Raw genomic sequence first — 27552 nt, forward strand, 5'->3', positions numbered from 1 at the left:
CCATCCCCGACATCAGAGCTACATTTTGACAGCTCTACTCTCTCTCCCTGCAGCTGCCTGGCTTCCAACCAATCCGCAGAGACGCAGAATGAGAATCCATGACTGTTGTTGTGCACATAAATTGGGGGGGCACGTGGGGGGGCACAGACTAATTTTGGTGGGGCCATGGCTCCCTCTGGCCCCCCCCTAGTGACGCCACTGGGCTCGAGCCAGAAGACTAGGAATACGGAAGAATGTCTCTTACAGTACCTAGAGCTGATATGCATCTCTGAGGAATTATCCTGAGTGGAGGAGCCTTGATGTGGATCACAGTCATGATGTATGAATGGACTCACATGATAAAAAAAGGTGAGACGCATGATTCCTTTTTCCTCAATGCTACTGTAATGACTAAAAAGTTACACATTACCCCAGAGTCTGGAGTTGAGCAAAGGCTGAAGAGAGACTTACGTGCTAAACTGGGAGAACCCTTCTATAATTCCTTTGTGGCTATGCAGTTGCAAGCTGCCAAGAAGTTGGAAATCACTAAGTGTTGGATATGCACACACTCACCTATCTCGCATAAGACTTTGCCCTTACTAGGTATACCCAGTACCCTAGCTGAGATAAAAGACGGTGCTCACTTTAGCAATATCAGTGCTAAGATGGTTGACAAGGCCATTTCACTGCTACTATTTACCAAGGCCCCAATGAGAATACCAGCAGTATGTATTAACTTTACCCGCATTTATCCGCCAGAACTACTTGAGAAAGGTTTCAAGAATGCTGATCGAGTGATTGGAGACTCTCAGTGCAGGGATAATGCGGATGTCAGGTATTGGTTTGATGGTAAAGATGTAATGTGGAGCACAGACTGATATCAAGAATTGCATGATTTCACACATCGCCAACATGCATGCCAGAATAATTTGAAGTTATTAATGTGCCTGCTACATGGTATATGAGTGACAATGAGTTTAAAGAGACACAATTGCATAAAATCCCTGCCCATTTCTTCAAAAGAGCCCTTACTGAACAGGACATTCCACTACAGGCTATTCCTGGACAAGTGGAAGATGATACTAGCAAAAATGAGGAGACTAAGGGTCCTTTCACACGGCCGCTCCGTGTGTCCGCAAATCATCCTATTTTTTTGCGGATGATTTGCGGACATCAATGTAAGTGAATGGCACTGCGGATTTCAGCGGAATACCATCCGCTGACATCCGATTTTCCTCCTTTCAGTTCTGTTCCATTTTTACGAATGGAACAGAACCCCATTTTTTCATCCGTGTAAAAAACGGAAAGGAAGGAAAATCGGATGTCAGCGGTGTCATCCACTGACATCCGCAGTGCCATATACTTACATTATGTCCGCATATCATCCGCAAACGGATGGGATGATATGCGGGCACACGGAGCGGATGACACAAATGTCATTCGCTCCGTGAAAAAAAAAAAAAAAAAGTCCCGCAGCGGACTTAAGCAGCGGAGCGGCCATGTGAAAGGAGCCTAAAGCTGACGCTGAAGAAGAGACTAATCTTGAAATACCAACACCTATCCCAACTCAAAATATAGGCCCAGAGAAAGAAATTATGATGATATTGATATTGAGTCCCATGATAAAGAGATAAGACCAATATTTTCTATACCTTGGGTGAATAGATGTTGTGTTAAAAAAGCTTTCAGTTTTATCATAGATTTAATGGTTTAACATAACTGCTCTGTATGACAGAAATTTCATATTAATGGCCACTGAATTAAAAATGATTAAAAAGGAGGTTTTGCAACACCGGCTGGTGTTGGATTACCTTACTGCTAGTCAGGGAGGAATGTGTACCGTAGTGGGAACCTCATGCTGCAATTACATAGGAAATGATACGAAAGCTGAAGATGCAATCATTTCACATGTATAAAGGGCGCAGCAATTAAAGCTTTATTTTTGTAAGGAACATACCGAAACCGCTTGGATTGGAGGTAGCTGGGAAAGTTGACTCTCTTAGCTAAAACCTGTCAACTGGTTTACTGGTATTGGAGGGTGGTTCGCAGGTATATTGCATGGTATCCTATATATTGTTGGAATTATAGTGTTGATACTCCTCATAATCAAATGTGTACCAATGCTATGCAAATGATGCTTAAAAAATGACTTCAAATACTTGTGATGATTGTACTAATACTGGTTCTTTTGAGCTCTCGCATAAAGACGGCCCATGAGATGGTTACCCGCATACCCGAAAACCAACTTAAAGACACATAAGAAGTTTAAAAGTATAAAAGAAAAGACACAGATGAATTCTAAACTCAGGAGGGACTGTCAAGATGAGAACATATTGAGGACTCTTAAAGACTTTTATATTATATATTCATATATCCATACTCAGTATAGCAGTCTAGAGTCCCCTCTTAATCCCTGAATATATTTTCAAATAATAGTTTAGAACTCAGTCTGAGTCTGTTTTTGTTATGTTGTCTTTATTATGAAAATGTGTCAAATATAACATGAAATGTTCTGCCAAAGATATGATAAGATCCCCGGAAAGAGATGTTTATGAAAACAAGCCCCTTATTACCGTAAAATGTAAAAAGCCCCCAATCAATCATTTTTAATTGTCAGACTAACTTTTCACTCGACGTCATTATAATGTCAAGATGACCGTATGTGTAATTAGACTGTATTATGAAATCTTGTGTAATATTGTGAAACTTTGTGTAATCTGTAACTTGGGCTTGTGCCCATTTATGACTATAAAACCTGTAACCAAAATGTAATCTGGGTCACATTTCTGTTGGAAGATGTGGACCCGCTGTATGGCGTATATTCTGAGTAAACATATGGAGACGAATGTAAACCTTATTGGCGTAGATTATTTCATGGCTCAAACTTAACATTTGAATTTAACATGAACTTAACACTAGCATTTTCAGATGGAGATCATGGGCCAAGGCAACCTATGATAATGTCTATATATTTTTTTATTATACTGCCATCTTGTGGTTATTTTGGTTATAGCGCCATCCTTTTCTATCGTTCCCTTCTGAATTTCCCCTCCCATTTTTTTATGTATTTCCTTCATTATGCTTGGGATAAGAGATGGCCACATCTGTCTAGGCCTCAAGCAATCTTCTTGCATTGCTTGGAACACAATACCATGTTTTGACCTGCAAAATACTGTCTTTCAATCACCTGCCACATCTTGTTGTCTGCTATACCTGCTGCTTGCAATAAAGACCCACGATGATAAAACTGTGTTTTGGTGAGTTCAGCTATCTGTTCACAGTGATTATATCTGCTTATACAGCCCTGGCATAGGTCTCTGCAAGGTCACTATTACAACAGTTGGAGTCAGAATAGAGATAAAATCAGATATCAACAAAAATATCAACACGCCTATTCTCATGGATAGGTCAGATAAACATGGTAAAGATGTTAAATTTACCCAAAATACTTTTTAAATTCCAAATGCTACCAATAGCTATCCCACAGGCATATTTTAAAAAAGTAAAAGCAATTATCTGAAACTTCATATGGCAAGAGAAGAAGCCAAGAACACAGTATGTGGTACTTAGTAAAGACAAATCACAGGGGGGATTAGCAGCACCAGATATCAAAAAATATAACACTGCAGTTACAAAAGCACTATGGTAGAATGGACTAAAATAAACTTGGATAAAAGATGGATTAAGATAGAAACCACATTAAGTAGATCATATTTAAAAATAATATCTGGGTTCCACCAAAGCACAGAAAACTTTATGAAAATACACATGATATAACTAGAAATGTATATAAGGTATGGGACACGATACAAGGACAAGCTAAATGGGAATATAATTCAGCACTGATGCCACTAGAGGGCACAAATTATTTTTCACCAGGGAATGATGCACAATTTGGTAAATGGATAAAAAACACACAGTTACCCTGGCCCTTCACTTTCGGAAGCACTACGGATCCTGGACCGCTTTGCGGCCCTTTCGGGTCTACATACTAATTGGGGTAAATCCCTTGTGTTCCAGATAGATCAAGGGGCTAAAAGGTTGGCTGACCCCAATTCGTCTTTGCAATGGGCAACAACTATTAATTATTTAGGGATCAATATTTCTCCTAACACTAAGGATTTAAGACATCTTAATTTGTCCCCAGCTCTTCAGTGGTGTAAACAGAGATTAAAAGACTGGTCACATCTCCTTTTATCCCTTATCAGAAGAAATAATTTAATTAAAGTGAAAATCCTTCCAGTTCATTTATACAGCCTTAGGCACGCCCCAGAGGGGCCACCAAAATCCTTTTTTAAATAATTAGATTCACTTATAGGCTACTTCTTATGGCAATCCCAACCAGCTAGATATAGCAGAAAAATGTTATGCAGACCTTGGACACAAGGGGGTCATGGCTTGCCCAGACTTTCATACCTAATATTTAACGGCCATGCTTATCCACACTAATAACTGGCTTATCTCTGATGACTCAAATGCCTCAGTACTATTATAATCTGCACATTCAGGATCCTATGAGACCCTCGGTAAGCTCCTCTACAGGGGTCTGAGAGGCTCTCACCCACCCCCTACAGCCACTATGAGGGCAGTTATTAAGGCCTGGCATTCTGTCATTACTAAACCCAATATAGTGAGGGGTAAAAGGTCCCCATCAACTCTGCTTTCGTTCACTCCCATGCTACCAGAATTTCAGTCCTTACCAGACCCCGGTCTTTGGGCTGCTAAAGGAATCAGATACCTTTCAGATGTTTGGGATGGAAGTGCACTATTTACGTTTGATAGGTTGAAAGATAAATTTACACTGCCTAATGCGTTCTTCTTCGAATTCCAGCAACTCCAACACACCTATGCAGCGCAATTTGGGTCCACCCTGTTTAGACTTGAGCAGGACGATTTGGAGGTTTTTCTCCAGGATGACGCTCTCCAAAAAACACTTTTTGTGATCTACAAGTCATTACTTCCCTCCGTTCATGTGGGACTAGACTGTGTGTGGCGTTCAGAGGAGCAGGACTTGGACAATGAAGACAGGGAAGATCTCTGGGACAGCCCATTTCAAACACTAATATTGACTAAAAACCAGCTGATCCAATTTAAAATAGAGCACAGAATTTATTTTACACCAAAATGACTATATAGTATATACCCTAATTCCTATTCTTGCTGTTGGAGATGCTCTAGTGACCCCGCTGGATTTGCCCCTATCTTTTGGGAGTGCCCTCAGATGTAGCTACTGGTGGAAAGTGACCCAGTTTAAATCTACCCTAACTACTATACAGGTCCCTGTAAAAGTTGGTGTTTGCCTCCTGGGGTTAGTTGACTCTCTGGCTGTTAGTAGGGCGATGCGTACTCTCTTGGGTCTCCTATTATTTTATGCCAGGAAGGTGATAGTGCTCAAGTGGAAATCAGACACAGCCCCAAATCTGCCCTTCTGGAAGCATTTATTCAATAAGGTTGTACCCCTATACAAAGCTACATTTTTGTCACGGGGGTTGCCCTAGGAAATTTGAGAAGGTCTGGTACTTGCGGACAGATTCGGAGTATACAACAGATGATCAGGAGTCCACAGACTGAATTTATTTCCCCCTGATAAGGATTAGTTTATGATATAAACAAATGTATTCCTCTGCAGGGACTCATATTACATTTGTTCAGGTAGGATTCTAAACACGAGTTAATATTCCACCGATACATTATCCTGATGGTTGAGAGGGAACAGGAATCTCCTCCTTATAATTCATCAACCCTTGAAGTGATTTTATAAGAGAATGCAGAGTGAGGTGTACGAAAAAGGTGTGTTGTTTCATCTTTTTTTTTTTGGGCTCTATATTAGGAGGTGTTATTGGTAGTTCTGTGTTTTATGTATTAGCTGAGGATGCCCAAAACATCTCAATTTTTCAATAAAAATAAATTTTCCAAAACAAAAAAAACACACAGTTAAAAGATATTATACAAGGGGGAAAGATAAGCCCATATCACAAATTAAAAGCCAAAGGGGAAATTATGTCACTGAATAAATTAAGGTACTCTCAGCTAAAGCATTTTGTGAAATCTTTACCGTTTACCGCAACCTACCAGATCTGAGAAGGATTTAAATCTAGTGTAAAAATTATGTAGAACACAAACAAAAAGTGAAGCATTGTGTATCTCAGATATATAAAATGCTAACTCGGATGGCAGGGCTGAGAATGCCTCCATTTAAAGAAACATGGGAAAAAGAAATAGGAACACGACTAAAAGAACAACTAGTGATTCAAATACTGAGAGCTGTACATGACTTTGCGACAGATATAAATACCATTAAAATTAACTATAAATGTCTTGCAAGATGGTACATAACAACAGTAAAAGCACGAAAATGCCAACCAGAAAAATCCAAACTGTGTTGGAGGGGATGTAATAAGAAGGGTACGATGACCCACATATGGTGGGAGAGTCCCAAAATTTGAGAATATAGGCAGAAGGTGCAACAATATATTGGGGAAATTACAGGGGTAGATATTACTGATGATCCATGGGTATGTTTATTTCACAAAACTAATAAATCATAAAAATAACATAAAAGTACAATAGTACCAACTTTAATACAGGCAGCAAAGGTGGCAATCCCAAAAAAATGGCTAGACCCAAAAAGCCCTACACTTAGAGACTGGTTTAAAAGAACTAGAAAATATGCAGAAATATGGGTGGACTAGGGAAGGGAGAGAGACTGTGTGGTAGAAAAGAAAGGAGGGGTCACAATAAGGAAAAAGAGAGATATGACTAAATAAGGAGGAGAGGAGGGAGGGGTGGGATTAAAAGGCGATGGGTTGCTTGTTTATTTGTTATACATTTTTTACTCTCTGGAATGTATTTATACATTTCTATTGAAATCCAAATAAAGTTTAAATTAAAAAAAAAAAGATTTACTACATGTATCACTTAGCACATAGCGGAGAAGGATGAAGAGTAGGAACACACTGTAGGCCCCTGGGCTTAAAGTCCTGGTTCACATATATGCGATGCGGGAACCTGCACAATTCCAGTCCGGGTTCCCACATCGCATGTCACCTACCGGCGGTTCACACTGACATCTGCGAACTGCTGCGGATGTCAATGCAAAGTTAACCACTTTAGCCCCGGAGGATTTTCCTGCTTAACGTCCAGGCCACTTGTTGCAACTTGGCACTGCGTGACTTTAACTGACAATTGCACGGTCATGCAACGCCGTACCCAAACGAAATTTATGTCCTTTATTTCCCACAAACAGAGCTTTCTTTGGTGGTATTTGATCATCTCTGCGCTTTTCATTTTTTGCGATATTAATAAAAAAAGAGCGAAATTTTTGAGAAAAAATTTACATTTTCTACTTTGACAGTTAAAAAATATCCAATATATTCAATTTTTGTCATATATTTAGGCCAAAATGTGTTTAGCTACATGTCTTTGACAAAAAAATTCTCAATGAGTGTATTTTTAACTGCTTTAAGACCGGAAGATTTTACCCCATTCCTGACCAGGCTATATTTTGTGATTCAGCACTGCGTTACTTTAATGGACAACTGCGCGGTCGTGCGACGCTGTACCCAAATTAAATGTATGTCCTTTTTTTTCCCCACAAATAGAGCTTTCTTTTGGTGGTATTTGATCACCTGTGAGATTTTTAATCTTTGAAAATAAGAGCGACAATTTTGAAAAAAAAAACAATATTTTTTACATTCTGATATATAACATTCCCCCAAAAAAATGTATAAATCAAAATGTTTTAACATTTTAGGCCAATTTGTTTTCTGCTACATATTTTTGGTCAAAAAAAAATCACAATAAGCTTATTTTGATTGGTTTGCGCAAAAGTTATTGCGTTTACTAACTACGGGAAAGATTTGTCATTTTTATTGGGTTTTTTTTTCACTAGTAATGGCGGCGATCTGCAATTTTTTTTGCGAGTCTGCGACATTGGGGCGGACAGATCAGACCCCTGACTGACATTTTTGACACTTTTGGGGGGACCCGTGACATTGCTACAGTAATCAGTGCTATAAATATGCACTGTTTCTGTAATAATGACACTGGCAGGGAAGGGGTTAACTTTATTGGTGATCAAGGGGTTAAATGTATGCCTCATGCTTACTGACGTGTGTGGGGGGAGGGGGTTGTGTGACAGACACAGATCCTGTAATCTGTCACTGTCTGTCACAGAGGAGATCCACCCGCTTTGTTTACACAAGCGAACAGATTTCCTCACTCGATCCCCGCCTCTCCTCCCCTGGCCCGACTCCCACTGAATACAGCGGGAGCGAGCCTCCGGCAGCGTGCACGCGCCGCCGAGAGAGGGGAGAGTCTGGTGACGTAGGTCTATGTCGCCAGACCTTAACGAGCCACTTTGCCGCAGTAGCAGCACAGTGAGCAGTGGGCAAGTGGTTAATGACACCCCCAGATTGGTTTGCAGATTGCAAATGTTGCAGGAATTGGATCGCATGGGTGTAAACACCCATGCGATCCAATTCCAGTGCAGACTAAAAAAAGCGTCCTGCACCATTTTATTGTGAATGCAATGCAAATTCAGCCATACAGTCTGTATGGCTGAATTTGCATCGCAATGACATTGCATGTGATCTGCACAGCAGTGCGTGTGAATCACATGCAATGTCTAACATCGAACCAGTGTGAACCCAGCCTAAAGGTCTCCATAGATGGTGACTAAAACTATTAAGTTAAAAGGCAATTCTTTCAAGATATAGCCAACAGCAAATCTGGAAGAGGTAGTATGAGTAAAGATGTCAACAATGTCAACAAAGGTTCCTCAAAGATGCGGTGTTCCAAGTAGTAATATATGCCATTTTGAGAGTGATTTTTCTTTTTATGAAACATTACATTTTTAAAATACAGACATATACCAGGAGCCAGTGTAACCCATTGATCATGTTCAGTACTAAACATGTAAAATAATGCAAATCAATGCTGTAAATTCTGAGGAAACCACAACAAGGGGTTCATATTAAAATTATAAACATGCTTGTTAAAAAAAAGGCTAAAATAATAAAAAGGAAATCGGGAAGGAAGAGGTGTAATAGTTTTTTTTTTTTTATTACTATTTTAAGATTAGGTCTTTGGTAGTCAACTATATATTAGTGATTTATAAATATAGTTTTTTATTTAAGATATTTGGTCCAAGTACACTGACTAATTTAAACTAAGAAAATTTTCTTTTTATTTCATTTATTTCAAAAAATTCAAATTCTTAAATTTCCAAAATCTTGGTATTAAGAGTTTGGCTACAGCAACCAAAAGGGTGTGGGAATGCAACTTTTGTAGCCAGTGTCACCAGGTTCTGTTCTTGTCATGCATGTTGTCCATTTTTATACAAGTCTATAGGAATGCAAAACCTGCTTGAAACAGGTCAAAAGGAGGTCAATTATAGGGTAAATGCACCTGTCATTTAATTCAGAATGCTCTCAGAAGTGCCTCAAACAGATGTCAAACTGATGCCATGGACCAAAGTCTAAATCCCATTGACACAGGTCCTTGGTAGAAACTTAAAACAATTCTTTTGACTGTCAGTTCATGCTCAAGAGAGACACTGATACAGAAAATAAAGCTCAGACAATCTGACCTCCTAATTACAAGGTAGACTCAATGTTGTAGACGTTCATAGTAGGATAGACAGAAAGCCAAAGGTGCAAGAGATGAGAAAGACTTAAGAGGCAAACAATATCTTTCTTTACTGATCTTCTAACAAGCTATTACTGACACCTCATCAAATCCAATAAAGTCAAATCTTAAACTACATTTCTTCCTTTGTTGTGTATCTTTGATGAACGTATAAAATCTATGATTCACCAGACAAAATGAATACAGGCCAAGTTATCTCCTATAATTGATAGAGGAATCACTGTGGATTTAACACCCAGTCAGAAAGCTACCTCGTCTACAACTCCAAGGGACAAAAACTGTTAATTATATTTCTCAGAATACACAGACAGGTGAGATAGTGCAGTCATCTTCCCTATAAGCCACAGCAAAATAATCTCCACACAGAGTAAGATCTGAAAACGGGGATTTTGTGTTCAAGGAGAAAAGTACGTGGGGCTTTTCTAATTAATTTTCAGTCTAAAAAAAAATGCAGTCCATTATTTGTCTTCCAATTAACCCCAGCTCCTTAAAACAGAATGAGTCTACACAGCCATGCTGAGGCAATTATTTTAAGCAAAGATCATTTGTAAAGCCTTGTTTCTAATAATTTGAGGTTAATCTTCTCCACGAGAAAAAAGTGGGATTAGAAAGACAATGAAAGTTGAATGTAAAAGAAAAAAAAATGCTAGCCTAACTTTGACCCCCCCCCCCTAAAATAGCATATATGGGATATGCTGGCTTTGTGCAGAGGGAGTACATGACTTGCCACCCAGACGCCCCCAACAACGCTAAATTTGAATCTGTAACTTTATATTCAGTAGCTACCTTGTAATTCCATACCTAACCTTTCAAATAAAACCCAAGATACTCTAGCTAAAAAAATGTTTCATCTGTCTGCCATTGGGGCCATTTACCTTAATTTCCTGTCCTACTGACACAAAAGAAAAATAAATTCTGTCTTAGACAGTTGTCACCAAAATAGGTGTAACCATAGGAAGATTTCACCTCTATATCGCTTGTAAAGACAAAAACAAAATGTTGGATTTTCCAATCACTTTTAGTCCCAATGAGAATGGTCAATAAACTGGCAGTGGTTTAGAAACTGGTCTGTTATCTCTTGAGTCAAACAGAATTATCATTCTTAGTGTGTAATGACAAGGGGTGCTGGGGTGTGCTAGAAGGTCTTTTGATGCTGGCCTTTCTATTTTTTACTATTTTTGTTGTAGGGGATCTATTTTTGCTAGGGGGTCTATTGTTGCTAGGGGGATCTATCGTTGGAGGGGAAAATTATTTATGAAATGGATCTACTGTTGAGGGGGTCTATTGTTACAGGTTGCTGGAAGGCCTATTGATGTTGGCTGTTTGGAGTCTATTGTTGCTGGGGGTGTCTATTGTTGCAGGGGGGGGGGGGTTCTATTGTTGCTGGCTACAGGGGATCAATTTTATGACCTTTCTTGTTATCATTAACAAATTCTATTCAAATGGCTTCGTACCACAAAATGATACTTGGTTCTGTATTCTCTAAAGGGGGCAATACTGGGAGGTGGGTAGGGGTTGGAACCAAGGAATGGTGCTAAGAGGTGGGTAGGGGGCAGAGACAAGAGTTCCTGCACCTATTCTCTGAGAAGAAAAGACCTGCTTAGGACATCAGAATTAATAGCAGAGACAGAGCTGCACCCCAAAACGTTAGTCACACACATGTTCCCTTAAATCTAAGAGGAACATAGGATCACAGTCCTCCCCACATTTTTTTCCTCTAAATGAATGCATTACACTTCCACCGCATCCTGCTCTCTTATAGCACTCAAACATTGTGTGAGCCTCTTCATATACTCATTGTCTGTTTAATTGTGTTTTGTAAAAAGCTTTCTGATTTTGCATGATTAACTTGGCACCCCTGTGAGAAAGGGTGTGATGAATGGCGGCAATACTTGCAGCGGGATTTTGTCTGATGGCACCACACAGCCAGATGATTCTGTTTTCATTTTTCCCTCTAATCGTCTATTGACAAAAACATTTTTCATCTTGAATCGTTCCACATTTACACAGAGCTGTGCTGGCGGATTAATGTAACTGCCGCTAAATTGTTATTCTGTGCATGTTCTCCTACAAACATTTATCAGGAATTAAGTCTTGATATGTCACAGAATGTCCAAACATTTGAAAGGAAAAAAAAAAAAGCCTAAAATAATGACCTAGGAGTCCTATTGGCCATGAACGTCTACATGACCATGAAGAATGCACTGAAATCTCAAACACTGTTATCAGTCCAATCTTCCTGAGTTCTTTCTGTAAACTAGAGAATCCCTTAACCACTTCTGGACCGAAAGGATTTGCTCCCTTAATGACCAGGCCATTATTTTGCGATTGGGCAATGTGTTATTTTAACGGACAACTGCGCAGTCATGCAATGCTGTACCTAAATAAAAATTATGTTCTTTTTTTCCCACAAATAGAGCTTTCTTTTGGTGGGATTTGATCACCTCTGCAATTTTTATTTTTTGCGCTATAAACAAAAAAAGAGCGACAATTCTGAAAAAAAAACAACAATATTTTTCACATTCTGCTATATAACATTCCCAAAAAAAATAAAATAAAAATAAAAATCTTTTAACATTATAGGCCAATTTGTTTTCTGATACATATTTTTGGTAAACAAAATCACAATAAGCGTATTTTGATTGGTTTGCGCAAATGTTATCGTGTCTTCTAACTACGGGAAAGATTTATGTCATTTTTATTGTTTTTTTTTTTTTTACTAGTAATGGCGGCAATCTCCTTTTTGAAGGACTGTGACATTGCGATGGACAGATCAGACCCCTAACTGACATTTTTGACACTTTTGGGGGGACCAGTGACATTACTACAGTAATCAGTGCTAAAAATATGCACTGTTACTGTAATAATGACATTGGCAGGGAAGGGGTTCATCTAGTGGGTGATCAAAGGGTTAAATGTGAGCCTAGTGGAGTGTTTACTATGTGTAGGGGGAGGGGCTTGTGAATTGACCATAGAAATCTGTGATCCTAAAAATAGAAGGATCACAGGCGCTCTGTGATAATTTCAGATAGAAGAATGGTCAGCTGTGCCTAGCACCAAGCACGCGTCCGACGTAGGGCTACGGCGGTTCACGCAAGAGGGCCAGCCTGCCACAGTAAATGTGTGGTGGGTGGTTCGGAAGCTTTTAAAGTGTACCAAACACCACTTTCCATTGATTATAGTACATCCAATTACACATTTCTCCAACTCTATTACATTTCAGTAATAAGCCCCCCCCCATAATATCTGGAGGCCAACAAGGAGAGACAGACATTCCCATGGTACCCATGGCACTGGGAGGGAGCCAGCAGCGTATGTGTCCACGGGCAAAGGTGGATGTGGTCCGTCCTCAGGCAGGGCATCATTTCCTCTGTTTAGTGATGTTGCCTGTGCTATCCAGCCCCAGCATGCAGAGGAGGTGGTGGACTGGCTTACAAAACCATCCTCATCCTCCTCATCCTCTATCACCCAAGCAGAAACTAGTGTGCAGTCCACAGAAGCTGCCAGAGTGGCTAATTCGGCCTCCTTGTTCACAGCTACTCCTGCCATAGCCCCCTCATCATGCATGGAGGAGTCAGTTGAGTTATTTGAACACAGCATCAGCCACTTGCTCCTTGACAATGAACAAGTATTACATGATTCTGATGTTGGTTCTGACTCTGAGGTTCAGGAAGGTAGGAACATGAGCCTGCAGAGAGGGAACAACACTGGTAAACAACAAATTGGCAGTGATGTTCCCACAGCTGCAGCGTATTGCCAAGTTGGCTCCAGTGATGATGAGGATGAAGGGGATGATGATGAGGTCACTGATGCAACTTCGGTGCCAGATAGAGCAGAGGAGGAAAGTGAGAGTGAGCACAACCCCAACAAGGCAGGATGTCCTCCAGAGGCAGCCATCATGGAAGAATAGAGAGCAGCCACCCTATTGTATCAGATTGTGGAGCTGTTGTTCCCAAAGCTCAGCTGTCTTGGCCTCTTTAGCACATGTGCAGCCAATCACGCTGTTGCAATTTGCAAACTTTACCTCAAGCAGATCAAGCGTGGCAAAAACATCAGCCATTTGGGTACCACATGCTTGACAAGACATTTAACCTCCCACCACTTAGCCAATTGGCAACAGGGATGCAAATCTTCTCCTCCTCACTTCTCCCCTTTCAGGTCTACCCCCGCTATATCTCTTGATCTCTTAGTAGCCTCCACTGACAGGCATAGTGGTATAGCGAAGGGTGACACAGGTCCTTGCAGCATGTCTGCCAGCAGCACACCACCAGCTGTAGAGTATAGCAGGCAAATTTCTTACAGCACTCAGCTGCTGCAGCAGAAAAAAAAACAGTCATTGCCACCCACATGTCCAGCGTCTAAATTACAGTCATTACGTCTGGTGGATTCTGCCCCTTCCATGAATTTTCAGAATGTGATGTACCACAATGGCAGGTTCCCAGTCACTATTTATTTGCACATAAGGCCATTCCAGCTCTGTACTATCACGTTGAAGGCAATGTTGGGGCATTGTTTGGCTAAGCAGTGACCTGCAAGGTCCACCTTACTGCTGACTTGTGGTCCAGCAAGCATGGTCAGGGATGATATATTTTGTTTGCAGCACACTGGGTAACTCTGCTTGGAACTAGGAAGGATGCAGAACATGACTCAGTGCTGGAGCTTGTTTTGCCACCACATCTCCATACAGCTGGTTGTGATGATGCAAAATGTATCAGCTCCATCCCCTCCTCCTCCTCCTCCTCCTCCTCCTCCTCCTCAAAGCCCCCTCTGCTGAATTGTCCTGTGAGCCACCAGTACCCCCTAAGCGTTCAAGAGGCTATTCAACGAATCAGGCTAAAATATGCCATGCAGTGCTTTAGCTGGTATGTCTAGGGGGACTGGAACCCCACCAGAGCAGAGATTCTTTCAGTTCTGCAGAAGCAGGCCTAGAGGTGGTTCATGCCACACTACCTTGAGCCAGAAATTGGTGGTGTGGATAATGGCACTAACCTCTTGTGCGCCCTTCGACAAGGAAAGTTGAAACATGTGCCATGCATGGCACATGTCCTCAGTTTGGTTGTGCAGCATTTCTTAAACAGGTAACCAGGGTTGCAAGATCTTCTGAAGCAAGCCAGAAGAGTCTGTAGCCATTTCAGGCGGTCATACACAGCCAATGTTGTGCACATGCAGCAGAGGGCCATCAACGAGCACCTGTGTGATTGTGGGCCAGTGATAGGCTCAGGGCGGCTTGGCTTATTTTCCCCACACCAATGACTGCTGATAAAGGATGCATCCACTGTGCTGTCACCATTTGAGGGGGCGACAAGGATGGTAAGCCGTACAATGCATGTATTAGTGACAAAACCCCTGTTGTGTTCCTGCTGGCACAGACTCTGCATGGCATTATGGACAGGGCACTCGAGGCAGAGAAGCAGGATGAAGAGGATAACTTCCTATTCTCTCAAGTCCTGCTTTATGCAGACACAATTCTTGTGAAGCCACAGAACACACAAGAGGAAAGGGTGGAGAAAGAGGAGGAGGATTATGGCAATTTTGGAGGCATTGGAGCAGAGGAAGACATCTATCAAACCTTAAGAGATGGTTTTCTGTCCCCAGAACCCTTGGGAGTAGTACGTGGCTGGGAGGAGGCAGTTTCAGATACTGTAATCCTCAGTGACCATGTGTACTCTGTTTCTCATGCCTCCACAAATTTTCGGTGCATAGGCTCCCTTATTCTTCAAAGACTGCTAAAGCACCAGAGAATTTGTAGCATCAAGGAGAAGGATCATTATTGGTTGGCAACCCTCCTTGACCACTGTTACAAGGGGAAAGTCTCGAAACTCATTCTGTCCCCACAGAGGGAGCAGAAGATGAAATATCTTGAGGACAACCTAAAGAGTAGTTTATGTAATGCCTTTCCAGGCTCGGTAGGTTACAGTCTTTTGGAAAAGCTAGTTTTGAGGCCTCTGTTGGTAAAAGGAGGAGTGGGGGAGAAGGGGGCTGCCTCAGTGAGGCACTTCTTCAATTTTTTTAGTCCTCTGTGCCAATGGCTGTTGCTTTCACATCCCATCGGTAGTTATATGGTGGGAGATTATCTAGGGGCCAAAACAGACACGAGGAGCTTTCCAGTCGTCGATCCACTGGGTTACTGGGTCATGAGAATAGACCACTGGCCAGAACTTGCCCAGTATGCAATTGAGCTGCTGGGCTGCCCTGTATCCAGCATGCTTTCTGAACAGGCATTCAGTGCTGCCAGAGGTTTTATGACAGATAAAAGAGCATGTCTGTCCACAGACTCTGTTGACTGGCAGACATTTAGCAAAATTAATCATTCCTGGATTAGCAGCAGCTATGAAGTTCCTGATGCCGATGTCACTGATTAAGTGTTTTTTGGCATGTGGAATCTCTGCAAGACTGTCTAGGGTGCCTAGCTTTGTGGATGTTGATTTTATCTGGAAAAAAAGTTTTTGGTATAGGTTTCATGGGCACAATAAACACCCAAGGACCATTTTGTTTTGCACTTGTTTGACTGGTGCAAATAATTACAATTTTTTACAAGGCCAATTCTTGCTTTCATCAAGAGTACCTCTATAGGGTTACAGTGTGACGGCACCACCAACACCCAAAGCCCGATTTGTCCACCTCTGTTACTTCTATTCAAAGTCTGTGAAACAGACACCAGAATTTATCCCAAAAATCTCTAATGTTGTTCTGAGTGCACTAAATTGTGGCCTCATCAAACAGACTGACTCCCCAAACAGTTGCTTACAAAATAAAGAAAGCTTGCAGGGAAACTGTAATTTATTTTCTTTTTAAATGTCATTTTTGCTGAAGCAGGTTTCTATACACGGTACAGATGCACCACTTTACAGGCAGACGAAGGGGACCCCCCAGACACTATATTTAAAGGAATTTTTCATTTTTATTGTTTTACTATAAGCATCGTTAAATCTCTGCTCATTTAAAAATCTATTTTTAATCATTTAAAAGATCTTTTTTTTGCATTGATACGTGCCCTCCAGATCAGTACCCAGACCCCATACCCATGGCCAATTACTTGCATATAAGCCATCAAAATGGGTACAATTTTTCAGTTCAGGTCCCATAGACTTTAGTGAGGTTTAGAAGTTCTGCTGCAAACTGAACCGGGGGGGGGGGGGGGGGAGGGGGTTTGCCCATCTCTAGTCTTATTAATCAATGGCTAGTGATATTAATCACATGTAGCATTACCATTTAGCTTACTGTTCACTGTTCAAGAAGAACTTTACCTGAGGATTCTGGGTCTTCTTTGGCAGATATCTTCACCACACAAATCTTTGGTGATATCCGGAAGAACCTTGACATGTCATCAAGCATGTTCATTTGGGCAACGTGCTCAAAGCGACCAGCTCGAAATCCCTGGAATCAAGAAAACACACAGTCCAATATTAAACACATATTTATGGGTCAGACCAGCCAAAGATAATATTTGTTGGAAAGTAAAATAATTAAGCGGTTTCTGTTGTCTCTCCAGTGGTGAGATCACTGTGTTAGGTTCGTGGGTCGTCCCACCTGCTGTGGCCATTGCAAGGAGGTCTTACTCTGCCTGCTGGATTCTTAAATGATGTTATAATACAGAGAATGATGGAGAAGTGTGAACATGCCAAGGTGGGATGCGACTTTTAGATTGCATTTATCCAGCCCTTGTGGCACTGATATGAGACACTATTCTGCCCCCTGACACCAAAAATGGGGCATAATTCCTGCCACTGACATCAACAGTGGAGCATTATTCCCCCCCCCCCCCAGTATCAAAGATGGGGCACTGTTCACTCCCACTGATGCCAGAAAATATTTTTATTCTTTCTGGCCAAAGACCAGCCCCCCTAAACTCTGAAGGACAGTAAACTGGCCTTTTGTTTAGAAAGTTTGGAGACCCCTGCTCTAGATTCTCAGTACTAACATAATTCTGTGGAATGGCAGTATTGACAGGAAAGGGGAAGGTGACTGTATATTCATCTAGGAAAGTTAAGGTTTCAAGAAGGCAACCCGCACTGACAGGAGCTTCTGATAAGGAGGTGGCTCTCTTCAAAACTCTCTCCAATGGTTGTGACTGACCAGTGCTGGCTTCTATTAGGTCTATACCTGCAGTCAGTCTAAAACTAGCACTGGGAAGACCCAGTCCTACTGTAGAGGATAGTAATACTGCTGCTAAATGTTTCACTTCCCACTGCAGCGGTTCAGCTTGGTCGAAAACCTTATTGCTCTGGTCAGTCCCAGAACCTTCAAACCAGCATGTTCGGACCAGACCCAGAGCCAGTCGCTAATCACGGGCAGCTTATTACCTCACTCTTCCTGTATTTGCATGAAAGGCTCAGAGTCACAATGCCAAATACACTCACTCCTGCCATCTGCAGGACACAACTCTGCACTGTGGCATGATTATTCTGCAGTTGCACACTTGACCCTATTTAGCAGTAGGGATGAGCTTCGAGTTAGAGTCGAACGTAAGTTTGACTCGAACATCAGCTGTTCGTGTGTTCGCTGAACACACGTGGGGTGCTCGGCGATGAGAGCCCCATAATGCACTGCACTGATGCAGTGAATAAATTACTGATGATCTGATGATTGGCCAAAGCATGCACATGACCTGTATGCTTTGGCCAATCACAGCACAGTGTCCTGTCAGAGGCATGATTGGCCAAAGGCAGGCTGCCTTTAGCCAATCATTGCTCAGGGGCTAAGTCCACACCCCACACACTATATGAGGCTGCTAGGCTAAGATTAGGCAGGTAGTTAGTGGATAGTGAGTTGAGTTAGTTTAGTGCAGTCAGTGTAGTGAACAGGCATACCCCACTTTTATATTGTATAGATATGTTGTAGTCCTGGGTCCCCTCTCAGTGCTCCCCAAGTTTTGTGTCCCTGTCACTTATAGTTCGTGAGCAGTGCCATGCCAAGCTGACCAAGATTTCCAAAAACCATACCCCTGAACCATACCAGGCCGCCCTTCCTCAACATGGGGAGGGTGCTTTGGGGGCATGTTGATGGAGACAAGAGCCTCTTCCGGACAACCCTGGGCTGTGGTTGTCCGGATCTGCGGGTGGGGGGCTTATTGGAATCTGGAAGCCCCCTTTAACAAGGGGGGCCCCCAGATCCTGCCCTTCCCTATGTAAATGGATATCAGGTACATCGTACCCCTACCCATTTAGTGTACAAAAAAAAAATAAAGACAAAAGACAGTTTTTGACAAGTCATTTATTAAAAAATAAAAATAAAAAGATAGTGTCCCTCGATGTAAATCCATTGTCAATCACGTCGCCCGTCGCCGCACCCGAAAAATAGAAAAAAAAATAAGACGCTCCCTTCTGACGGCATGTGCAGTGAATAAATGACTGACGTCACATCAGAAGGGGCGGTGCCACCGAGTGATGTAACCGGGTGTCCCATCCCTTTCCTATAAAAGAGCTGTCACAGCTCAAACAGCTCATTACACAGGAGGTGCGTGAGGAGGTGGGTGCGTGTGTTTTTTTTTATATATTTTTCGGGAGAGGCAATGGGCGATGTGATTGACGATGGATTTACTTTGAGGGACACTATTTTTATTTTTAAAAAGGACCTTAAAATCTGTACCAGACCCGAAGGGCCTGGTATGGACTGGGGGGGGGGGTACCCCACGCCATTTTTTTAATAATCTGTTTTGCCAGGAGCCAACAATACATTACAGCCACGAGCAAGTTTGAATTAAATTTTTTCCTTTAGAAATATCAGTATTGTTGCAACAGGCTACATACATCGCACAAATGCGCTACTTCACAGGCACATTAAGGGGGCCTCCCAGGCAGATATTTAAAGGAACTTTTCATTTTTATTGTTTCACTTTAAGCATTTTTAAAATCACTGCTCCTCTAAAAAAAAATTTGCATTGCTGCATGTCCCCCAGGGCAGTACCCAGGTCCCTATACAATTTTTATGGCAATAACTTTCATATAAGCCTTTAAAATGAGGACTTTTGATTTTTCTTTTTCCTGTCCCATAAACTTTAATAGAGTTTGCATGTTCGCTAGAACTTTTTCCCTGTTTGAGATGTTTTGGTGCGAACCGAACAGAGGGGTGTTTGGCTCATCACTATTTAGCAGTACTTAAAGTTCCAGCCAGTTCCAGCATCTTTTTTATTTTTTTTTTAAATCACCCCCGTGATAGTAGCCAAATATGTATTTGAAATCGGCATATGCTGCATGTGCTAACATTTTCCGTATCATTAAAAGTGTTAGTACTCACTGTAGCCTTCTGATCCAGCAAGTGTCCATCCTGAGTGTGGGCATCTGAAGCCCACCAGGAGTCTCTTCCGGGATAAGGCGCTGCTGGCTACCCAGCAAGCACCTCCCGATCTTGCGCATGTACAGTGGGACTTTATAACGGCCGTAGCCTAGCCTAGCATCGCGTCATTTCTGCTTTAGAAGTAACGCGATGCTAGTTGCGGAGGATGCCCATTGGCTCCTGGGATTCCTTACACTGGTATCCCAGGAGCCATTGCGAAAAAGGATATGACGTACTGCGCTGCGGCCGGGTTTGGACGGAAGTGGATGTTTTTTTGAAAAAGAGGTACTATATATTAAAAAAAAATAAAAATGACACTATCCAAAAGGAAATGGCGGAGTGATCAGCAGCACATGCATATTTAGATGCAGATGAGGGTGGAACTCCACTTTAAATTATTCATTTTTAAACGGAACCTCATCAAAGGTGTGTGTATACTACCTGTCTTTCCCCACAATTGACCTCAGTTTCTGCTTTTAGCTGCCCAACTTGTTTGTGACTACATTTGTCTACCACTGACCCTTACCTCCAGTCCTGAGTGCTTTCCTGTTCTTTGATGTAGTTCTGCATTTTAATTCTGCCTACACAAGTCTGCTGCCACAATTTGGGCAATCCTGAATATTGGATTCTGGTGCTGTCTGCAGGGCAACATTCGCATCTTGTTCAGCTCAGCCTTGCTGGCAGCACAGGGGGTCCACTGCACCCCATAACAGTTTTAAAATGTCACACACAAAAAAGACGGCACAGGGTGCACTATACTTGTGGTGCCATTCCATTTTGGGCTACAGTACTGGTTATTCCTTTTCCCCAGAACTTCAGGTGGCCAAGTGTGGCTCTTTACCACTTTTTTTTCTGAAAGCTTTAATAAAATACTTAGTTTTGTCGTTTGCATGACCTGAAAACAACATGGCTTAACTGTTTTCCACTTTAAGGGCCGCTTCCTGGCACCCCACCTGGCACACAAATGGCTGCTTTTATGTGTTCCCTGTATGCTAGTCACAGCGAGCTGCCAGAGAGTTGTTTGCCTTCATTCTTGTCCTAAATAAAAGTCACAGAAATAGACCGAAACATTGCCAGAGGTGCTCTAAACATAATGTGCTTCTAAAAGACTAATGTCTGTGAGGAGAACACAAAGTAATGAGTATATTCATTGCATCTTCCCCTTATGTGCACCAATCGGGCTCACAGCTATTTTTATTCATCTCCCCGATAACAAACCTCCTACCTCTTCTGTTCAACAACCCTATCTACACACTGCATCCTTCACTTCATCTGCTCTTAGAGAATAAAAATAGACTGTAACAATGTACCTAAAGCCTTGTGCAACAACAGTAGCCTTATTCATGGAACATTCAACTAATCATCTTCTGGTTTCAAAAGCCACAGCTCACTTGTTAAAGGAATGTAATACTAAAAGATAACTTCTATAGCATTTTTTTATTTAATAAATATGGTGAAAATGAAAATTAATAAGAGGTCTTATTTACACTAGTAGTTGGGGGGGTGAGCTTTTATTGCCCCCATTTTTACCAGCCCTTAACTGCTCACCCTGTAGTTGGAAAGGCAGTGACCTGGGTGTACATATACCACAACCGCAGGAGCAAGTATACCACCTGTAGCACTCGGCAGACACTACCACCCACAGAGTGTGACACATTTAGGCTCTATTCACACCTGGGCATATCGTTTTCAGGTGTTTTTTTGGCGTTTTTCATGTGTTTTTATGGGGTGTTTTTCTTGTGGTTTTTTGGGGCATTTTTTAGGCGTTTTTTGCAGGTGTTTGGAGGCAGGCATTGACATCTAACAAAAATGATTGTAATCTGCCAAAAAGAAGTTCATGTACTTTTTTGAGCTTCAGACGTTTCACTTCAGGCAACAAAACGCTTATATGTGAACAGGGACCATTGAAATCAATGAGGTTTTGATTGTTGAGCATTTTGGAACTTCAGAGATGAGCGTTTTACGAGCTGAGGTGTGAACAGGGCCTCAAAGCGCCGCCTTTCACAGTTAAAGTGATTGTAAGGTCTCATTTTGGTTTTTTTTTGTTTTGTTTAAATAACAAACATGTTTTCCTGGAGCCTCCATGGCAGCATACTAGTGATAGAGCTCCGCCTCGACTCCACCTTCAGGATCAGTGAATAGCATAAATTAAAAGGTATAGCCCCCCCCCATCATTCTCCTTTTTTTCCTCAAACCTCTTGAACAGTGAAGATTGCAGCAGTATGTCCCTACCTCTGCCTGTGAAAACGGGCAGCTTCCACCGGGTTCAGCCTCTCCCGTGTGCAGTCCCTGTTCTTGGGCCGCTAAACGCGCTAATAAGACTGGGAACCCCTTCTGTGGATCTTCTGGGGTCTGTGAGTAACGGCGTTTCCTAATGTGGAACAAATATGCCGTCTTTTCATAAAATATATATGTATATATATATAATATTCATGAGTATGTGGATAAGGATACATGTATAATGTGGGGATTCATGGTGGCAGAGAGATCAGCTTTCCCTTCTACACTTCTCTGTCTTTCCATCACTATGCATAGTTTTGTGGGCACTGATTGTGATGTTTATTCCCAGTTATATTCTTAATTGCGTGTGTTATGGCTACCTTGTCTGGCGTTAGGGCAATTGGGGGCGATTCCCCCACGCAGCATTCTAATGGCTACGGCGTCCTGTTCCCCTGTTCGCGCCGGGTCGCGCCGTGATGACGCGGCGGCCGGCGCATGCGCATTGACTCCCACAGCGGCCATCTTTTCGGTGGGAGTCTCTGTGCGGCGACATGTCGGGTTGCGGCGCATGCGCAGTAAGAATTGCGGGACGACGCATGCGCGGTAGAGACAACGGCGGCCATTTTGCCGTGGTCTCAAAAAAAAAAAAAAAAAATATATGTATATAAATGAATAATTTATTTAAAGCTGCAGTATAAAGAAATAAAGAGGGGTAGTGTTGTTTTGAAGAAGGCAGAATTCAAAAAAGTTACAGGAAGTTAGGTTTTGGCTCAGGTATAGGGCAGCACATTTACAAATTATGTCTTAAAGGGGCAGTGTTGTTTTAAAAAAAAAAAAAAAAATCCAGTCAATGGTTTCCCTGCCTTCCTATTGGTGCTTCGGCTCAGGTGGAGTGGAGCCTGATGTACTTAAACCAGGAAGTTTAGAGAGGCGGTGTCTTCGGTTTCAACTAGCCTTGCCCTGCAGACCATTTTCGTTTGCTCTCTCTCGGTAGGTGGTTTTTATGCTTTGGTTCTTACTCTTTCTCTGTATATATGTATATGTGTGTATATGTATATATATATATGTATACATGTTTTTCTACTATAATCTTTCCTTTTTCAGCTGATCCTCTTGCCCTTACCATGAGTCATTCCTCACGAAACCAAGATCCACCTGACCGTAATAGGTATGGGACCAACTTTTCGTGAGTATAAAAAAAAAAAAAAAAAAAAGAGTGCGCCACTGACATCCATTATTTTTGGTTTGTCACAGTCCAGTACCATCGAAGAGATCTCAAAAATCATCGGGAAGACGGGATGACCACAGTCCTGATCGCAGGTCACATTCCTCAAGATACCCAGAGAGATCAAGATCCAGAAGCCGTTATCGCTCTCCTTCACCACATTATTCTTCAAGAAAAAAGTGCTGGTCTTGTGGCGCGGAACCCCTCCCGAGAAAGCTGGTCTGTAAAGACTGTCTCAGGGATTATGCGGCCAGTTGTGACACGGAGAGCCGCCAAGTAGTTGATCTACTTAAACAAACAATGAAGGACTCAATTGCAGAGTTGGTGTCCACCATCCCAGCTCGTCCTATACCACAGGCTTCTCAGCCACAGGAATCGGATCCGGTGATCGCAGGTCCTTCCGCTATCACTGTTAGCGCAGTTCCAGCCACTAGAGATCCTTCCTCGGAGGAACATTCGGACAAATCTTCAGATGAAGAAGAGCCTTCAGGTTTCAACTTTGCTTTAGTTCAGCCGTTTATTCAGGCGGTTAAGCAGGCCATCGCCTGGGATGAACCAGCGGAACCCCGGCCTAAGTCAAAGTCATATTTCCCTTTCCTCAAGAGGAAACAAGTCGCTTTCCCTTTAATGGGAGAAATAAGGGAAGTGATTGAGAATGAATGGAGTAAGACAGATAAAAAATTCTCCTTCAACAGAGTGAATAAATTTTATCCGTTGCCGGAAGAAGGAATACAAGCCTTATCCTCCATGCCAGTAGTGGATGCAGCGGTGGTGCGTCTAGCGAAGAACATGACCCTTCCAATGGAAGATTCAACTTCATTTAAAGATCCATTGGATAGGCGCATTGATCTTGACCTAAAAAGATGCTATCTGGCCGCAGGGGCAGCTTGTAAGCCCGCTATTGCGCTGACTTCAGTCTCAAGTGCCATTCATTCCTGGACTGACAACGTTGAGACAGCTCTGCGACAGGATGTCCCTAAAGAGGATATTATCAAGTCACTTGAGGAATTGAAGTTAGCGGCAGACTTCGTGGGAGAAGCCGCCATTGACACAATTAGGTGCGCCTCTCGTTCAATGCTCCACTCAGTGATGGCTAAGAGGGCACTATGGTTAAGGCCTTGGACGGCTGACTTGGCATCAAAGCAGAGCTGGTGCAAAATACCTTTTGATGGTAAATCGCTATTTGGTGAAAGATTGGAGAAGGCCATTTCCAGGGTCACTGGAGGAAAGACTGGTATTCTTCCACAAGATAGGGAGGAACGCAGAACAAGGGGTTTCCTCTCAAGGTTCCGCCAGTCAAATTCTAGAGGCTACAGACAGACCCGTCCATTCAGGGACAATAAGAGGCCCTGGAAAGGTACCCAGTCTTCCTTTCTGGCATCCAGAAAAAATAAAAATCTCACTACCCCACAAGGGGAGACAAAGTCCTTTTGACGCCAGAAAAGAAGTGACCGATACAGTGGGAGCCCGACTTCGCCACTTCTTACCAAATTGGATGACAAAATGCCAGGACCCTTGGGTCCTTTCTACCATCCGTTACGGTCACTTCTGGACATTCCAACAGCAACCACCTCGGGCGACTTACAAAAAGACGACACTACCATCATCCCCACAGAAGGCACAGGCCTTAAAGGACTTTCTAGTTTCACTTCAACTTCAACAAGCAGCGGTACCGGTACCCTATGGGGAACGCTTCACAGGTTTCTATTCAACCCTGTTCCTGGTGGAGAAGAAGACAGGGGGTTGGAGGCCGGTTATAGATTTGAAAGGTCTAAACCGCTATATTCATCTGGAAAGATTCAAGATGGAGTCCTTACAGACAATAATCCAAACAGTACAGCCTATGGATTGGTTGATATCTGTGGATCTGCAAGATGCCTACCTACACATTCCTATACTTCCCGCCTTCCAAAAATATCTAAGGTTCGCAGTAGGTCATGTCCACCTACAATTTCAAGCTCTGCCTTTCGGCCTGTGCACATCCCCAAGAGTCTTCACAAAGGTCTTGATATCGGCCCTTGCCCCCCTAAGGGAGAAAGGGTTAAGAGTATATCATTACCTGGACGATATCCTCCTCCTAGCCGACTGTCCACGGAAATTGATTCTCCACAGGGACATTCTACTACAAACCCTGAAGGATCTAGGGTGGTTAGTAAATCGGCAGAAGAGTCAACTATCTCCAACCCAGGTGATGGTATACTTAGGGGCAGAATTCAACACGGCCAGAGGCACGGTCTCTCTACCCCAAATGAAGGCAACAGCAATAATTCAAAAGACACTTCATGCCATAGGAAGGGACTACATGTCAGCTTCACAATGTATGAGTCTGATCGGCTCAATGTCTTCCTGCATCCCTCTAGTGCCATGGTCACATTGGCACCTGAGGTTCTTTCAGTCGGGATTCCTGTCCCAGTGGCGCACACGTCAACTCTCGCAAACGATCCAGATAACATCGATAATGCGCAGAGGCCTTCATTGGTGGACAGATCCGGAGAATCTCGCCAAACCTCACCATCTGGGTTCTCATTCCTGGACCATGATCACATCGGATGCGAGCAGCCAGGGATGGGGAGCGCATTGCGAAACAATACAGATTCAGGGGAGATGGTCCTTTCCGGTGAAAGACTTGGTTTCCAACATTCTAGAGCTGAGGGCGGCATTCATGGCACTAACCTCACTAGCTCCTCAGGTGAGGGCGCAGAGGGTCCTACTACGCCTAGACAACAGGGCAGCGGTTTCATACATCCAGAAGCAGGGAGGGACCCGCAGCAGGACCCTCCTGAGGGAAGTAGAGCCCATTATGATCTGGGCAGAAAGGAATCTGGTGGCCCTCAGAGCAGCCTATCTACCAGGCAGATTGAACACAGTGGCGGATCATTTATCAAGAGACTTCGAGGACGCCAACGAATGGGCAATACATCCGCACATTTTTCAGCAGATCCTCAGCCTATGGGATCTCCCACAAGTGGATCTATTCGCAACTCCAGAGAACTCCAAGCTCCCGAGTTTCTTCTCACGTCTCCCTTACCCGCAAGCGGAGGAAGTGGATGCTCTGTCCTGCCCATGGCGGTTCACGACAGGCTACGCCTTTCCACCACGTCCCCTAATTCACAGGTTCTTACTGAGATTGACGAGGGAACCAGTACAGATACTGGCAATCCTTCCGTATTGGCCGAAGAGGCCTTGGTTTCCATTGGCCCTACGCATGAGCGTATGCTCCCCGATCAAGATTCCTCCCTTTCCTCACCTACTATCACAGGGGGGGAGGTTCCATCCAAGACCACAGACTCTGAACCTTCGAATATGGCTGTTGAGAGGAGGCGGTTTGAATCCTTAGGATGCTCCCAGCAAGTCATCAATACTCTCCTCAAAGCCAGAAAGCCAGCAACCAATTCCGTATATGCTAAGATCTGGAATAGGTTTGTGTCCTACGCGGAAACAGAAGAATTTGATCCCATCACGCCTTCTGTTTCAAACGTATTGGCCTTCCTTCAGTCTGGCCTAGACAGGGGTCTCGGCTTGAGTACACTTAAAGTTCAGGTGTCAGCGATTTCAGCGGCAACCAGCATCAGATGGGCAGATAATCCGCTGGTAATCACCTTTCTCAGAGGAGTTCTTAAGATTCGTCCTCCAAGTAGAAGTCCCTTTCCTCAGTGGGACCTTCCTCTGATTCTGGAGATGCTGTCCAAACACCCTTTTGTGCCGGTGGAACAAATTTCGCTATGGAACCTGACTTTGAAGACAGTTTTTCTAGTGGCGATCACGTCCGGCAAAAGAATTTCAGACTTGCACTCCCTGGGAATAGGGGAGGAGCATATATCGTTTTTCCCTGACAGGGTGGAGCTACGGCCTCTTCGAGGTTTCACTCCGAAAGTGACTACGCCAGACAACTTAAGTGAACCATGGGCATTACCAGTCTTCTCAGATTCGTGTCAGGAACTAGATGTTCCCAAGATACTAAAAGCCTATCTGGAAATGACAGCAGCCTTCAGGAATTCGGAAAAGCTTTTCGTGATTCCTTGGGGTAAAAACAGAGGAAAGGAAGCCTCAAAAAGGACCTTGGCATCCTGGGTAGTCAAGACCATTCAAAAAGCCTATACTGCACAAAACATGGATGTTCCTTCCAGAGTGAACGCACACTCAACAAGAGCAGTGTCAACTTCATGGGCAACGAGAGCAAACGTCTCATTGGAGACAATATGCAG

At 42.9% G+C, this 27552-nt stretch overlaps 1 protein-coding gene across 2 annotated transcripts in view; it reads right to left on the reverse strand.

The window, feature by feature from the left end:
* The window catches only part of LOC309554155 (uncharacterized protein), a 145867-nt gene that overhangs the window by 93763 nt on the left and 24552 nt on the right, over positions 1–27552 (reverse strand). For both annotated transcript variants that reach the window (XM_082255758.1, XM_082255759.1), the window contains exon 3: positions 16875–17004. In XM_082255758.1, coding sequence (XP_082111884.1) covers positions 16875–17004 — 130 coding nt within the window. The remainder of the gene's footprint in view (positions 1–16874; positions 17005–27552) is intronic.

Source organism: Pelophylax lessonae (genome assembly GCF_965119305.1).
Source record: "Pelophylax lessonae genome assembly, chromosome: 4".
In the NCBI taxonomy this organism is placed as follows: domain Eukaryota; kingdom Metazoa; phylum Chordata; class Amphibia; order Anura; family Ranidae; genus Pelophylax; species Pelophylax lessonae.